General features: G+C 42.6%; 1 protein-coding gene across 1 annotated transcript in view; it reads left to right on the forward strand.

Moving 5' to 3' along the window:
• SPOCK1 (SPARC (osteonectin), cwcv and kazal like domains proteoglycan 1) overlaps positions 1-13,250 on the forward strand; it is a 610,788-nt gene extending 597,538 nt beyond the window's left edge. The window contains exons 10-11 of the mRNA XM_075009740.1: positions 3,056-3,193; positions 5,744-13,250. Coding sequence (XP_074865841.1) covers positions 3,056-3,193; positions 5,744-5,934 — 329 coding nt within the window. The 3' untranslated portion in view covers positions 5,935-13,250. The remainder of the gene's footprint in view (positions 1-3,055; positions 3,194-5,743) is intronic.
• Positions 13,251-14,320: the final 1,070 nt, after the last annotated feature.

Genomic DNA, 14,320 nt, shown 5'->3' on the forward strand with positions numbered 1-14,320 from the left:
CCTCATCTCTGGCTTAAATAAAGACTGGGAATGGCTGGCTAAATACAGAAGCAGCTTCCCCTCCCTTGGTGTTCACACCTCCAGATCAACTGCTGGTAGTAAGCCTCACCCTTGCTGACTGAGCTAACCTTGTTATCCCCACCCTTGCTCTGGCTTATTTATACCTGGCCCTGCAGATTTCCAAGACCAGCATCTGATGAAGTGAGTCTGTGCTCACGAAAGCTCATGCTCAAAACTTTTCTGTTAGTCTATAAGGTGCCACAGGACCCTTCGTTGCTGTTACAAATCTCCCTATGTAATCTGCTTTTAAAGTCTCTTTGTTGTAGGACACACATTCCCAGGTCTTTAACAGAATGGCCCACTCCATTGAAATGCTGACTGACAGGCTTATGTGTATTGAAATTTCCTAATGTCTGCTCTATGTCCATTGATGAAGTGTTTGCCGGGTTTCTCAGATGTACGTTGTAGAGGAGCACTGCTGGCATATGATGGCATATATAATACTGATTGAGGTACAGGAGAATGAGCCCCTGATCTTACACTTAACATGGTTAGGTCCAGTGATGATATCCCCAGAATAAATATGTGGACAAAGTTCGCAATGGGGTTTGTTGCAAGGAAAGGTTCTGGGATGAGTATTACTGTGGTGTAGCCTGTGATAGCTAGTAAGAATCTTCCCAAGGTTAGGAGGTTGTCTATAAGAGAGAACAGGCCTGTCACCTAGGGCCTTCCAGGGTGTAGCATCACAACCTAGAATAGGTTGTAGGTTTTTAATGATGCTTTGCAGGGGTTTGAGCTGGGAGCTATAGATGTTTTGTTCTTGACCTTCTTGGGCGTAACTTATTGAGGGGTCAACTGCTGATCCCAGATAGTTTGATTTTGCACATCCCTACTAGGTGTGCAAAATTGAACCCCGTAGATCAATCCTGAACAAGTAGTAAACACATACCTTCAGTTCTGGCCTGAGCTCCTTCCAAGCAGTGCAACAAGAGGTTTTTTCTAAGTCCTGGCTTGACAAGCCCAAGCTGGAGTGATTTAGTTGGGATTGGTCCTGCTTTGAGCAGGGGGTTGGACTTGATGACATCCTGAGGCCTCTTCCAACCCTATGATTCTATAACTAATGCAACATTCCTTACACAGGTCGGTCTGTAGGGAACAATCTAGCCCTCAATCAGTAAGCACCATCCCATGGTCAGGGCAGCCTTAATGCTTGAAAAAGGTACATTCTCATCCAAAAGGTTCATAGAGTAACATAGTGGCCTGTCCATTATCTCTGGACAAATAAAAATCTCAATCCGTCAGGGATTTGGCAAGACATTTTGGGAGAGATTTGGAAAGGCATGAAGGGATTCAGTTGAAGCTAGGCACAAAATAACATCTGTGCCTTCAAATCTGTGTTCCCTGTAAGCTGAGCACTTGGGCGGCCACCCAAGAGAAATTCAAATGCCACCCATCTGATTAGCAACGTGCCCACAGCCAGCCACAGTGGGCAGCATGTGTTTCAATTGGTGGTGCACATCCACACATGCACTGGTGTACATAAATAAATTTATGCTGCCCACGAATGGAAAACAATAGAGGGAACCCTGCTTAATCCCCCCCCTTTCCTCTCAATGCTTAAATTACTTTGTTTGCTGTAGTCACATTTGCAGCCCTTTGTTTTCATAGCTGAAGATCCCTTCAGTTCTGCTTTAATGTGCAACGTTCAACCTTATAGGTAAGTATTGCCAATGGAATAGTTCATAGTGACTAATTTAGTGCAGGGAAGTAGCCTCTTTTTCAGCTTGCAGAATATCTGTGACCAGATGATGATTTGCTTGGAAAATGAGGCTAAAGCTTAAAGAATTGACGTGTGTGTCATGAAGCTAAATGCATTTCTGTTTGTAAAGTGCTTCGGGATCCTTGGATACAAGGTGCTCTGTGTGGCTATGGATCACATATTACTGCCACTAAAGGAGATGGAAGTTTGCAGAACTGGAGGTAGCAATGTGGTCAAGTATCTGTTTGAAAGGGATAAAACAGAGCAAGCTTTTGTGAGAGAGAAGAACGGGAGACCATGGATAGAAGTCCAAAATATATATTTTCACTTCAGAGGGCATTCATTTTAATCAAAAAGCAGAAGCTCTTACAGGTAGTTCAGGAATCAGGAATTTTGCTGGCTGGAACTTAAACTCAGCCAAATGTTTTCTAGATTTCCACCCAGTGTTGTTGACTTCAGTTCAATTTGTTGCCCAGTGGGAGTTAACATGGGAGCTTGGGTCAAAAAATCCTGAGTTTAGGTATTAGTTTTATAAAGCCAGACCTTGACCAAGAATATTTTCCACAACCAGAACCACTCCAAGTTGCTCCATCTGCAGTTTATGCCATTTTAAGGCATTTTAACATGAACAAGAAACAGGCCCACTACAGTCGATCTTCCTGCATGATCCTGTAAACACTTAGATTGCAAGAGCACTTCCAACAGATCTAGAGAAGTGACTGTTCCTCTTTATTTGGCAATGGTGAGGCCACATCTGGAGTATTACATCCAGTTCTGGGCCCCCCAGTACAGAAAGGATGTGGATGCATTGCGGAGGGTCCAGTGGAGGGCAACAAAAATGATGAGGGGGTTGGAGCACATGACCTGCGACAAGAGGCTGAGGGATTTGGGGTTGTTTAGTCTGCGGAAGAGAAGACTGAGGTAGGATTTGATAGCAGCCTTCAACTACCTGAAGGGGAGTTCCAAAGAAGATGGTGAGAGGCTGTTCTCAGTAGTGACAGATGGCAGAACAAGGAGCAATGGTCTCAAGTGGCAGTGGGGAAGGTCTAGGTTGGATATTAGGAAGAAGTGTTTCACTAGGAGAGCAGTGAAGCACTGGAGTGGGTTACTTAGGGAGGTGGTGGAATCTCCATCCCTAGAGGTTTTTAAGTCCCATCTTAACAAAGTTTTTGCTGGGATGATTTAGTTAAGGTTGGTCCTGCTTTGGTTGGGGGTGCCGGACTAGCTGACCTCCTGAGGTCTCTTCCAGCCTTAGGATTCTGTGCTTTACAGCGGATACCATTTTTCTTTATTCAGGTGTTTTTCTTCCACGGTGCAATGAAGAAGGATATTACAAAGCAACTCAGTGTCATGGAAGTACAGGGCAGTGCTGGTGTGTTGATAAGTACGGAAATGAGATAGCCGGCTCAAGAAAACAAGGGACAGTTAGTTGTGGTGAGTAATGACATGCTTACCTAAGACAAAGCAAAAGCTAACGTAAATGCAGCAATTGCTGTAAGTTCAGCCATGATAAAAAAAAGGTGCTAATGCAGGGAACTCTAATTAGCAGAATCCCAAACATTCATGTGCATTCCAGTTCACTGTGTAAAAGTGTTTGTGTGCTCATGTCTTGGAGTGTGTGTACAAGAATAGGAAATTGGCAATAAACACTGATAAGAAAATGTTTTTTCTGTCAGCTTGGAAAATGCAATGGTTGCTATTAAAATAAAAGATATGAGGTTGTTATTCCTGGTTATTAAATACATTGCTCCTTATAGAATAGAATATGCATTTACAAAGGCTTCATAAATCAGGGTTTCCCAACGATGGGAAGGTTTAATTATGCAAAGTTTTATAACTTAACAGCCAAGACCTATAAAAGCGCTGATACAACAGTATTATTACACTGACCTGCAAAATTACTGCACGGCTCTATATAATCAAACGAGATGTAAGTGGAATTTCTTCAATGTAATAATAGCTTCAGTCCCTCTACTTCCAGCAAGAATAGAGAAGGCAAAGCTTTAGAAGCTATAAAATCTACCTGGTTATGTACCAAGTTGCCCGACTAGGGTCAGCTGCTGCTGTTTGAGGAGAGTATGCCCATGCGTGTGCATAAAATCAAGCAATTGCAATTTATACATAACATTTGACAATCATTTGCATGTGGGGTTCCCAAACGTGTGGGCATCTTGTCTGGCCACCCCTGTCCTCACCCCAGACCAATACACATCCCGTATAGCCAGGCAGCACGTGTGCATGAGGAATCAGATTAGGCCAATATCCCAGCTGCTTGGGGGTCCTATCCCAGCCCCTTTATAGGCAGCAATAGCATTGCCCCATCCCCACTATGCCACCAACGTGTATGTGTGAAGTAGGTACACTGAGAGGCTCTCTTAGTCCACGTACACATTCAGTTCTTTAGTACAGGTTGAACCTCTTTAATCCAGCACCCTCAGGAACTGAATGATGCCTAACCAGAAAATTTGCTTAACCACAGGAGGTCAATTTTGTCTAGCAGCATTACCAACCCTTCCACTGCTTACTGGGCTCTTAGAAGACATTTAGGAGTAAATTAGCATGAAGTAACAGCACAGAACACTGAGAGCCAGAAATTGTGACTGTAAACAAAATTTATGGGTCCACAGGAAATGACAAATTCTTGTTTTCTGATTCAAAGCTATTTTTTTTAACAAATTAATGGGAAGTCAAAAATTAAGGGTCAAAATTGAAACACAAAGTTCTGAAAAGGTCAAAACAGACTGCTTCAACTGAACCAAGTGAAATGTAGGGGAGAATTTTCACTCTGTGAAACTCTTCAGGATTTGATATTTCATCTCGAGTCAGGACAAACGGTGTTGTTGCTGTTTGTTTGTTTTTTTCTGCTTAATTGGGGTTGGTTTTGCAATCTTGACAATTTTCACGGATTGGGAAAATTGTTTTCCATCCAGTTCTAATGGAGATATTTAACTTGCAGGAATTCATCAACTCCTTTCATGTACACCACCAAACAGTCATGAGATGGTGATGATTTTCAGTCACCATTGACCTTGGATGAATTTAAATTAGAAATCTAGAGGTACAAGGCCTGTTATCTTATTCTAGAGCCTCCTGATCTATTTCTTTGTCCCCAAAATCACAACAGCTGTATGAATAGTAACAGAGAGAATGCCGTGCTAATCTATATATTGTCAAAACAACAAAGCAGTCAAGTAGCACTTTAAAGACTAACAAAATAATTTATTAGGTGAGCTTTCGTGGGACAGACCCACTTTTTCAGACCAAGAAGGATGGTCTGAAGAAGTGGGTCTGTCCCACGAAAGCTCACCTAATAAATTATTTTGTTAGTCTTTAAAGTGCTACTTGACTGCTTGTTTTGTTTTGACAGCTGTATGAATGTTTTTAAGAGCACCTGCTATGGGCTACATCTACACTACAGCGAACTTTCGAGAAATGCCCTTCCAGAAGATCTCTTCTGAGAGAACTTCTTTTGAAAGAGTGCATCCACACTCAAAACAGCAGATCAAAAGATCAATCTTCTCTTTTAAAAGAAAGCACCTGCACAGCCCCAGCTCTTTTGAAAGAATGGACCAGGGATCAAAAAATCAGGCCCTGTGAGGTCTGCTCTTTTGGAAAAAAGATCCTGCAGAGCGACTACACGTTTTTTTTGGAAGAAGATTTCAAAAGGGTGCGCTCTTCCTGAAACGGGAAAGAAAGAGTGATTTCAAGAGGAGTGCCACATCTTTTGACGTACTTTTGAAAGAACAATTTCTGGGTGTAGACCCTCCGCTGAATCTTTCGAAAGAGCCCCCTTCTTTTGAAAAATCTTTCAAAAGAATTTGCTAGTGTAGTGCAGCATTGCTGTCCCTTGCTAAGTTTCCGCTTTAAAAATCAGTCCCACAGAAAAAAAAAAAAAAAAAAAAAGTGAGAACATTAATGCTCATTGATCAATGCAATTTTGGGGTGTGGCATAAGAGAATGACCTTTAACTTTTGCGTGTTTTAGAAGAAGAGCAAGAAACTTCAGGTGATTTTGGCAGTGGTGGATCTGTTGTGTTACTGGATGATTTGGAAGAGGACCATGAAGGAGTGCAAAAGGACAAAGAAGGGAAAATGAAGATCCATGTAAGAGCAGCTAATGAGGATGATGAAGATGAAGATGATGATAAGGATGATGAGATTGGTTATATATGGTAGTTGTCACATTTCTGAGGACTCATGTTTTGCACAATATGGCAAATCACTTCATAGCTCTGCAATTGTATCTAAGAACATCAGGCACAAAATATTCTCTTTCCTCTCTGTTTAATTTTGTACAGTATATATAATTTTCAGGATGGCGTTTCTTTTTCCAACTAGCTACTGGTTTGAATACAGTTAATTGATTTCTCTATCAAACCACCCATGATTTTTCTTTGTTTTATTTAAGCACAGTTTCAGAGCTTAATCCCCGCTTGTACAGCTTGTGAAATAGAGCTTATGGGATAAAAAAAGATTCAAAACAAACTAGTGCAAGAAGTAGATGCTCATTTTATCTTAACAACATTGGAGAATTTTTGTCATCAGCTAGTATCTGAATTTTCTGATCATGCTCTTAGTAATTGCTTTTCTTTTATGCAGTAAATAATATAGAAAAGCAGGTGTCACGATTTCTTGCCTGTGTCTGTGTATGGTAACCTCTGGCTTGCTAATGTCGATGGTTTTAAATCAGAAAGAAACTCATCAATATTTTTTCCTCCATCACTCTAAGAATAATTATTATAGTCTCAATCTTGTTCTTAATGCAGTCAATCTTAAAACTCCCCTGGGCTGCAAATGTGCAGGATCAGGTCATTGTCACCTAATTGCCATAGTGAACAATATGAACTCAATACTGAGAGATGCAGAGCTGCCACTGACTTCAAACCCCACATGGGGAAACACGACTGTAATCACCTTCCAGATGTTGGAATGTTTTACAAATTTAGATCATTGTACCCATTTTCCAGTTAGTAAATCTTGCGTTTCTGTTTTAATGAGTTTGCACTAATGTCATGCAAGCTGCCTCTGTTTCTGGAATAATGTGCTGATGGATCTGTTGTTCTTCATTTACTCTGAGTAACTCCTCATTCAGAAGCTAAGAAGCTGTCAAAGATGCTAACCATCAAAAGTAATAAGCTGTCTGTTCTTTATTTTAATTCGTTAATATTTGTTTAGTCTGTTTAAAATGCAGCCTTAGATGGCCATGTTTCTCATTAACAAGCTTTCTGCTTAATATGACATACACATTCCTTATGCACATCTATGAAATGGGAGATGGTTAATATAGAATCCTATAATTCATTAAGCTGTTCCTATTTATTCATATCCCCACAGTTGTATCACAACATTCTGAAACTTGATTATTTACTCTTCTTTCCTGTTGAAAGCCATTGGTAAAATGAACATAACATACCATGTCTGTTATTTCTTTTGTTATTTTAGCCAGATTATCAGAAAACTTGGGACAGACTGTGTTAGTAAGCAAAATCATTCTTGTATTTAAGAGAGCAAAGATGACCTATGATAGGGTCACTTTAATTCCAAAGTCTTTTAGGGTCAAATGCATCCTGAGGTGGCAGGAATAATTCCATTTAAGTTAATAGACTTATACCAGAAATGTGTTTGGCAAATAGGTATTTCAAATATAACCTTTATATTTCTGTTAAAGATGCGATTCCCTTGTGTTAGTTTGACTTGCATTTTCAAAAGCAGCTGTGCCATGCAGTGCACCTTCAGCCCATTAGTCAATATAAGTAGTAGTTTCCCCACTTACCTAGCCTGCATGTTCCATGATTCATTTTTGGGGGGGTTAATCATATTATTGCAAGGTAAACTTTGCTAAGTGAAACATACCAATGTAAATGACAAATTCCACTCAATACGCAGGATATTTCGTCTATTGCCTTTAGGTTTCTGGTGCTCATGCCTGCAGTGTGATTTCACTGTCCTTGTGAAACTTGAGCCCAGGTCAGACATTCGTCTCAGGGTCTACCTTCCAGAGAGAGCCTTGCCATTTGTATTGTCTCTTATGCTGAGGGTTTTTAGTGACCGAGGGGGGAAAAGCATTGCTTTAAATGTTTCCAAAGAAAGGTCTGATCCTTCAAATTGTGCAGCCTGCATGAGTAGGGATTAACAGGCTCCAATTTGGCAGCGTCAAACCAGAGAATCCACCATTTATGTGATCTTCTTATGCGAATCCAAGAAATGGGTTCCCCATGGCTTGTGTTTTTTTCCAGGGCACCATCACTGTTCCTGTGTGCTAGTAGCCAAGATCTAAAACATGTTTGCAGTGTAGCTTGACTCTTTGGCTAGAATTCGTGTGTGCACAAACACAGTCATCCAGTTAAAACACACACTAGCTCCTGCAGTTGACAGTTACAAAAGCTGGTTTTAATTTTAAAGACTTGTTTTGAAACCTTTGTCTGCAGTTGCTTTTGAAGAAAGAAAATTTGCTCATTGCAAAAACGGCGTGTCACAAGTGGAGATTTTTTTTTTCCTGCTGTGCCAATGCATACAGATGATATGAAAGTAGAAGGGCTTCATTCACATACACATCCATGGGATTCACTGATACAATACCTCAACGAAACAGGAAAAACCCCTTGACAAGGAGAATTATGTCCATCAATCAAAAAAGCTTTTGTTTCACTGGTTCAAATGTAGGTTGTTCTAGGGTCTTAGCTTTCTGCTCTTTCATGCTCTGTGTTACTAAACAGCAGGACAGGGTGATTCGTGGTAATAGAAGAGGAAACAGCAATGATAGCCTCTGGACCTTGGTTTGCTTTTTGGAATTTGCGGGATTTTTCTGGCTAGAAATTATCGGCAGCTCAGGCAATTGGTGGAAATCCAACCGTTTCCTCTGAGTCCCCGTGATTATTGTTTTAGGGCGAGATCGAGCTGCAGTACTCAACTCTCAGAATGGAGCAACATGTAGCCTCTACAGCCTGGAACAGTCCCCAGTTCAGGAGCACTGTTCCTCCGGGGTTCCACGTGGGGCAGGGAATGTGGTGCGTGACACTCCCGCTCTCCCCCTGGCATGCAACTAGCCTCGCTGACTGGTGCACAGGGAGCATGACTCTGCCTGCTTCTCCCCAAGCTTCAGTGCGTCCCCACTGCCCCGCTGCTCACTTGGTGTACCACTTTTACTGCCTTGCCCTCTTGCCATGAGACCAAGATCCATATAGATCCTGTGAGGCTGCACATGTGGTGCCATGATGGGGCCTCTCACTCCTCGCTGGGTGTGTCGGCCCAGGGTCTGGCCTGATTTTGAGCCCAAGTGCCCCTTCTATACTTCCATGAGTTTGACTCAGACCAGCAAACACTCAGGACTGGGTCCCAGGACCCTGCAAGGGGGGTAAAATGGAGCCTGAGTCCTCCTGTGACTCAGTCCAATCCTGGTCATTTTCCAGTGTGGGTGTATTAGCATTAACTGCATCCAGCAATTGTCAAGCCCCCCAATGGGGGATGGAGGAGATGAGGCAGGGAAACAAATGAGGCAGCTGCCCCAGGGTCTGGCACTTCAAAGGGACCCAGAGCTCCATCCACCACTCCTACTTTAAGAGCAGTGGTGGCTGGAGCTCTGGACCCCTTTGAAGTGCCAAGGGAACACTGCTCCACCTACAGAGGCAGATTAACATAAGGGCAGTTGTCCCAAGGCCCCCAGGTGTGAGGGACCCCAAGGTTCCATAACTCCATTTTGTTTAAACAATTCACTTTAATGGAACAAAAGAAATGTGTCCTGGCCTCCTTATTTTAAAAGTAATTCAAGTGTAATTTCATTATTCATTGAGTTATAATAAGCATGAATAGATTTTAAAGCATAAATAATGACATTATGTTAATATTTTAATATATTGTGGGCGGGGGCTTTGTGACTGTGTGGTACCAGGGCCCCACTTGGTCTTAATCCACCCCATCTGTGTGGCTGGGCAGGGGGCGCAGCCCCACGGTCAGGGTGGCACTAAAAGCTGACTGCCCTACCCACCGTCCCTTTCACCTTTGGCCCTGCTGGCAATTGGAAGCCCAGTTGCAGGATGCAGCGTGGACACTCAAGCAATGGGCTGGAAACACGGAGCCCACATGCCTGGTTCCCACAGATTCGGGTGTTCAGTGCGGTGCAGACGTACCTTTTGTGGCCAAATGGGCCGCAAGTACTGCTTAGCCATGAGACAGACGCGGGTGGGAAGCCCCTTCTGTTCTGCCATACCACAAGTGACAAGCACAGCAACAGAATGGGCCTGATCCTGATCCTGTTTTTTTACACTGATATGAATCAGCAGCAAGGCCATTGATCTTACTGGGGCTCAGTGGTGGCAAATGGCCATGCAAAGCAGTGCCCCCCATGTACTCCAAACCAAGCTAGTGTAGTGGAACAGCCTCGGGAAGCTGGGCTTTGATGCCTTTTATTTTGCTTCTAGCTCTTGGAAATCACGTCTTATAAATTAGAGACCTTGAGAAGAATTCTTTTCTCGTGCCTCTGATGGAAAGGCCGGTGATTGGCAAAAGGGAACAAACACGTCGTTTGGTTCGGTGTCACTAAGTCGTTACTTGTCGTGACCCCCGAGCCCCGTCAGTATCCTACATCCCATGCTTCAGGGCTGGTTTCCTTCTGGACTTGCTTGGAATCAGACAGAACCTCTGGTTTTGCCTCTCCTAAGCTCACAGCTTTGCCCTTCGCTCACTCCAGGTGCCGCCATCGAAGTACAAGGGGCACCCCGCTATGCCATGAAATCAAGGGGGTATCCACAACCATCAAGAACTGTATTGCGGAAACTGACACATTCTGCTAGTGCTAAACTCATCCCAGTGCAGATGGCTTCTACATGGTGCTGTGCACCGTGGAAAGCCTTGAAAGCCAAATCTTCTGTTCCCCTTACAGCCAGTATAATCAGGCACTGGTCAGGAGACATGTAGGGAAGATGCAAGTAGCAGCTGCATTCCCTCTGGTCTATTTGCACCAGGTGTCAGGTTATTGAATCCACAGACACACAGATCCTGGATGAGCTTCTTTTCTTCCCTGCATGTTCCTTAAATACTACCCACCTTACTGCTTAATTGAATAGGTCCTCTGGCCAGTCCCACTGCTGGCTGGTTTTCTGCTTCATTCTCTCTAGCAACAGGGTTCATCCTGATGGCTAGTCACACGTGACTATTCCAGGTGAGACTGGCTGCATTTATTTCTCAGCCAACATTAAGTCATCTGCATGGAAGTGAATGCATTACAGTCCAGGACCTGCAGACCTGACCTTAAGGCAAGGCGAGCAAGGCGGTTGCCTTGGGCCCCATGCTTTCAAGGCCCTGTGCTCCAATTGACAACAGCATCTGCCAGTCACTGGCCAGGCCCCAATGTCAGCATGCCTCTGTGGTCCCCGCCCTCTGGCCTGGCTCTGCAGGGCCAGTTCTGAGGACCTGTTCTCAGATGCCCCAGGACAAGACCCCATCAGTCAGTGGGGTTGTGTGTGCACATCTGAAGGCAAAGTGGGGCCTTGGACAGCTTGTGCTGTTGCTCCTGGAGAGACACTCACCTGAGTCTGGAGGGCTTGTGTAAAGCTCTTTGACCCAGTTTGGTGCACATGCCCTGAATCAGTAAGATGATAGCTCTTTAACTATAGCTCACTTAACTGCACGCTTAACTTTAAACACGTGCCCGCCTGCTTTTCTGAATGGTGGTCATAGTCTGAGAAGACTAACCGCTGTTATCTTATTCGGCAGAGCAGAAACATAATGTATCATGTAAAAAAAAAAAAAAAGAAAAAGCCTATATGAAATGTGTGAAAGAATAATGGCCCATATTTTGGTAAGAACTAGCAGCTGAGATATGTCTGGATCTGGGTGCAGATCTCGAGCTCAAGTAAAACTCTGTTGAAGTCAGTGGAGCTATCAGAGGTATCAGCTGACAAATCAACTTGCTCACCAGCATATTATAATTTTGCTGATTACACTTTCCCACTGAGGACAGTAAACTCCTGATTTTTAACTTTTGCTATCTTACTACTGCTGTGGTCTGAGTAAAACAGCAGTTGAAGTACATGCCATTAACTGTGGGATGATAAAGCAGAGTTCTTTCTATTGATTTTTTTTTCTGCCCATTGTAGAAGATGCTTTAAGAAGCTATCCCAGTTTATTGAAGTAGTGAAGCATTCAGTGCACTGTATCCAGAGACAGTGGCCATTGCAAACGGCAACAGAATTAAAAAGCTGCTTTCTCAGGCTTCTCCTGCATGACAATCAAGAGGTTTGCAGGCAGCCTTTTGCTTGCTTCTGGCTTGATTTAATTCCCATTTTTGCTACAGTCAAATGTTCCACTTGCCTCTAATTGTTGACCTTGCAAATGTTTTCTCACTGGGTGAAAGATGGAAACAGAGGAACTCCATTATTAAAAGATTCAGACTAATTTTTTCCCATTTCCTTTGCAGATGAAAGATCACTAAGTATTGCTTTAGGTTTCCAAGTGGCCTATTTGCTATTATTGTTAACTCAAAATGTCCCTTCCGTTCTGTTTGTGACACTTTTTTTTTTTTTTGTGGCTGGCACCTTTCATGAACACCGAGTACATCACAATATTTAGAGCTATTTTTCTGTGTTTATTTAATGTTTATTCTGCCATTTATATTTCCAGTGTGGAGGTTATATTTAAAACAATACAGTTTGTTCGTGAAAGCTTCTCTTGGCCTATCCAGCCTACTCTGTAGTCTGTGTACTTTTCTGAAATAGGAATATTTTAATATTTGCATGTTTTTTGCAGCATTTCCCTCCCCCACTGCGCAGGCAGTAAATGACATGAGATCTGAAAACATCATTCGCTACCAAGCAACAGATCTCTTATGCTTAGCAGATTTTGGCTTTCATTGCACCCCCTTCTGTATGCCATTCTGGTTTCTTCAACACCCAGACTACTTTGTACAGGTAACCTAACCCTAAACATCCAAGAGCCCTTTCTACAGTAGGTGGGTTTTGGTCTTTTTATACTTTTCACAATGCTGCTGATGTCTGTTACTGTTCAATGTGGTGCGTTGTAAGGACAGATCCAAATATTCCGTGTTTAAGTTTGATGTCCCTACGGTAGATGGAATGTAGATTATCATAGTAAATTAGACTAGCATAATGAATTCTGAATGCTTTTTCCATAAGGAGTTAAATGGAATGTGAACATTTTTGCTAACCTCCTGGGTTAATTGTAAATGCTTAATTGTAGTCCTAAATAGCTACATTTTTGTCTGTCTCAATAAATTTTGATTTGTCTGCGACTCCTCATTGCCTGCCTTTTGTTTTATTAAACTGCAGGGATCTAAATGATTGCTGTACTTAGAGTCAGCAATTGAAGCATGTACTGAAGTGGCTGGCTCATGTTATTTTTCAGTTTTATCCCTGTATCTCTGTTCTGTGTCAGCTGTTAAATCTGTGAGTGTCATGTCTTTAGAAAGCTGTACTTTACCACAAAAACCTGGTTAACTGGGTGTATTAAAAATTGATTTAAAAAAACTCATAATTAACTTAGTTTCTTTTCCAAGCTGGTTTCCTCCTCAATTGATTTTTGCAAAGTTTGATTTTCTGCTTAAGTCTCTCCTGAAGGTATCGATGGCCATGCTATCTGGGCACATTAATATCATTACCTGTAATATAAATCACATAAAATTAACTGAAAAATACCACTGGTAAAAAATAATAAACCATTTGTAATTCATAATTGCATAAATCTGCTTGTGTCTACTACTGGGTTATTAAGTCCACTAATATTATTCAATGTATCTAGATTATTTTTAGTACAATACCACTAATTGACTTTTAACACCCAATATTAAAAAGCACAGTGGTGCCAGGGATTGAAGGAAAATGATTTTTCCATTTCCTTTCTGCCCTAGTTCTGTACGTTGTCATCAGTATAAAAGAAACATTTCTCGGCAAAGATATTTTATCCGGTTGTTCTTGGAGTGACAGATTCTGGAGTCCGGAAGGGCCAGTTGTGACTATCTAGTCCAACCTCCTGTCTCATGCAGGCCATAGAATTTCCCCAGAATAAACCCTGGAGCAGATGTTTTAGAAAAACATCCAGTCTTGAGTTAGAAACTGTCATTAGGGAGTTGGGGGTATCCACAACCCTTGCTAAACTGTTTCAGTGGTTAATGACTTGTCTGTGTTGTCAGATGCTACCGGCGTGGTGCTCTGCTCTCTCCAATGCTCGTATCACTCGGCTGCGTGCATGTGTTCCTTCTGTGTGCTGCCCCAGCTCTGCAGATAGCTGACACAGCAGACCCGGAGAGAACCCCCAATGACCACAGAGTCTAGTAAGGTGCGAAGGCGCGTCGGCCAGGTTTATTGCCGTACTGGACACAATAGTAGTTCCCTGTAGACTTCTCAGTCTAAGTCAGGGCATACTACAAATATGCACCCACGGTCAATGGACTCGGCTCAGTCAGTGGCAGGATTTTCCACTGCCCCCTCGGCCGGACCCAGACCACATCCCAGAAGTACATTCTGATACACAGATACAAACAATTTACACATCACTCCTGACGTATTGAGGTACAACCCTTCTACGTAGTCAGGAGCCGCCTCCCACCTTG

The sequence above is a fragment of the Carettochelys insculpta genome, chromosome 15 (genome assembly GCF_033958435.1).
Source record: "Carettochelys insculpta isolate YL-2023 chromosome 15, ASM3395843v1, whole genome shotgun sequence".
In the NCBI taxonomy this organism is placed as follows: Eukaryota; Metazoa; Chordata; order Testudines; family Carettochelyidae; genus Carettochelys; species Carettochelys insculpta.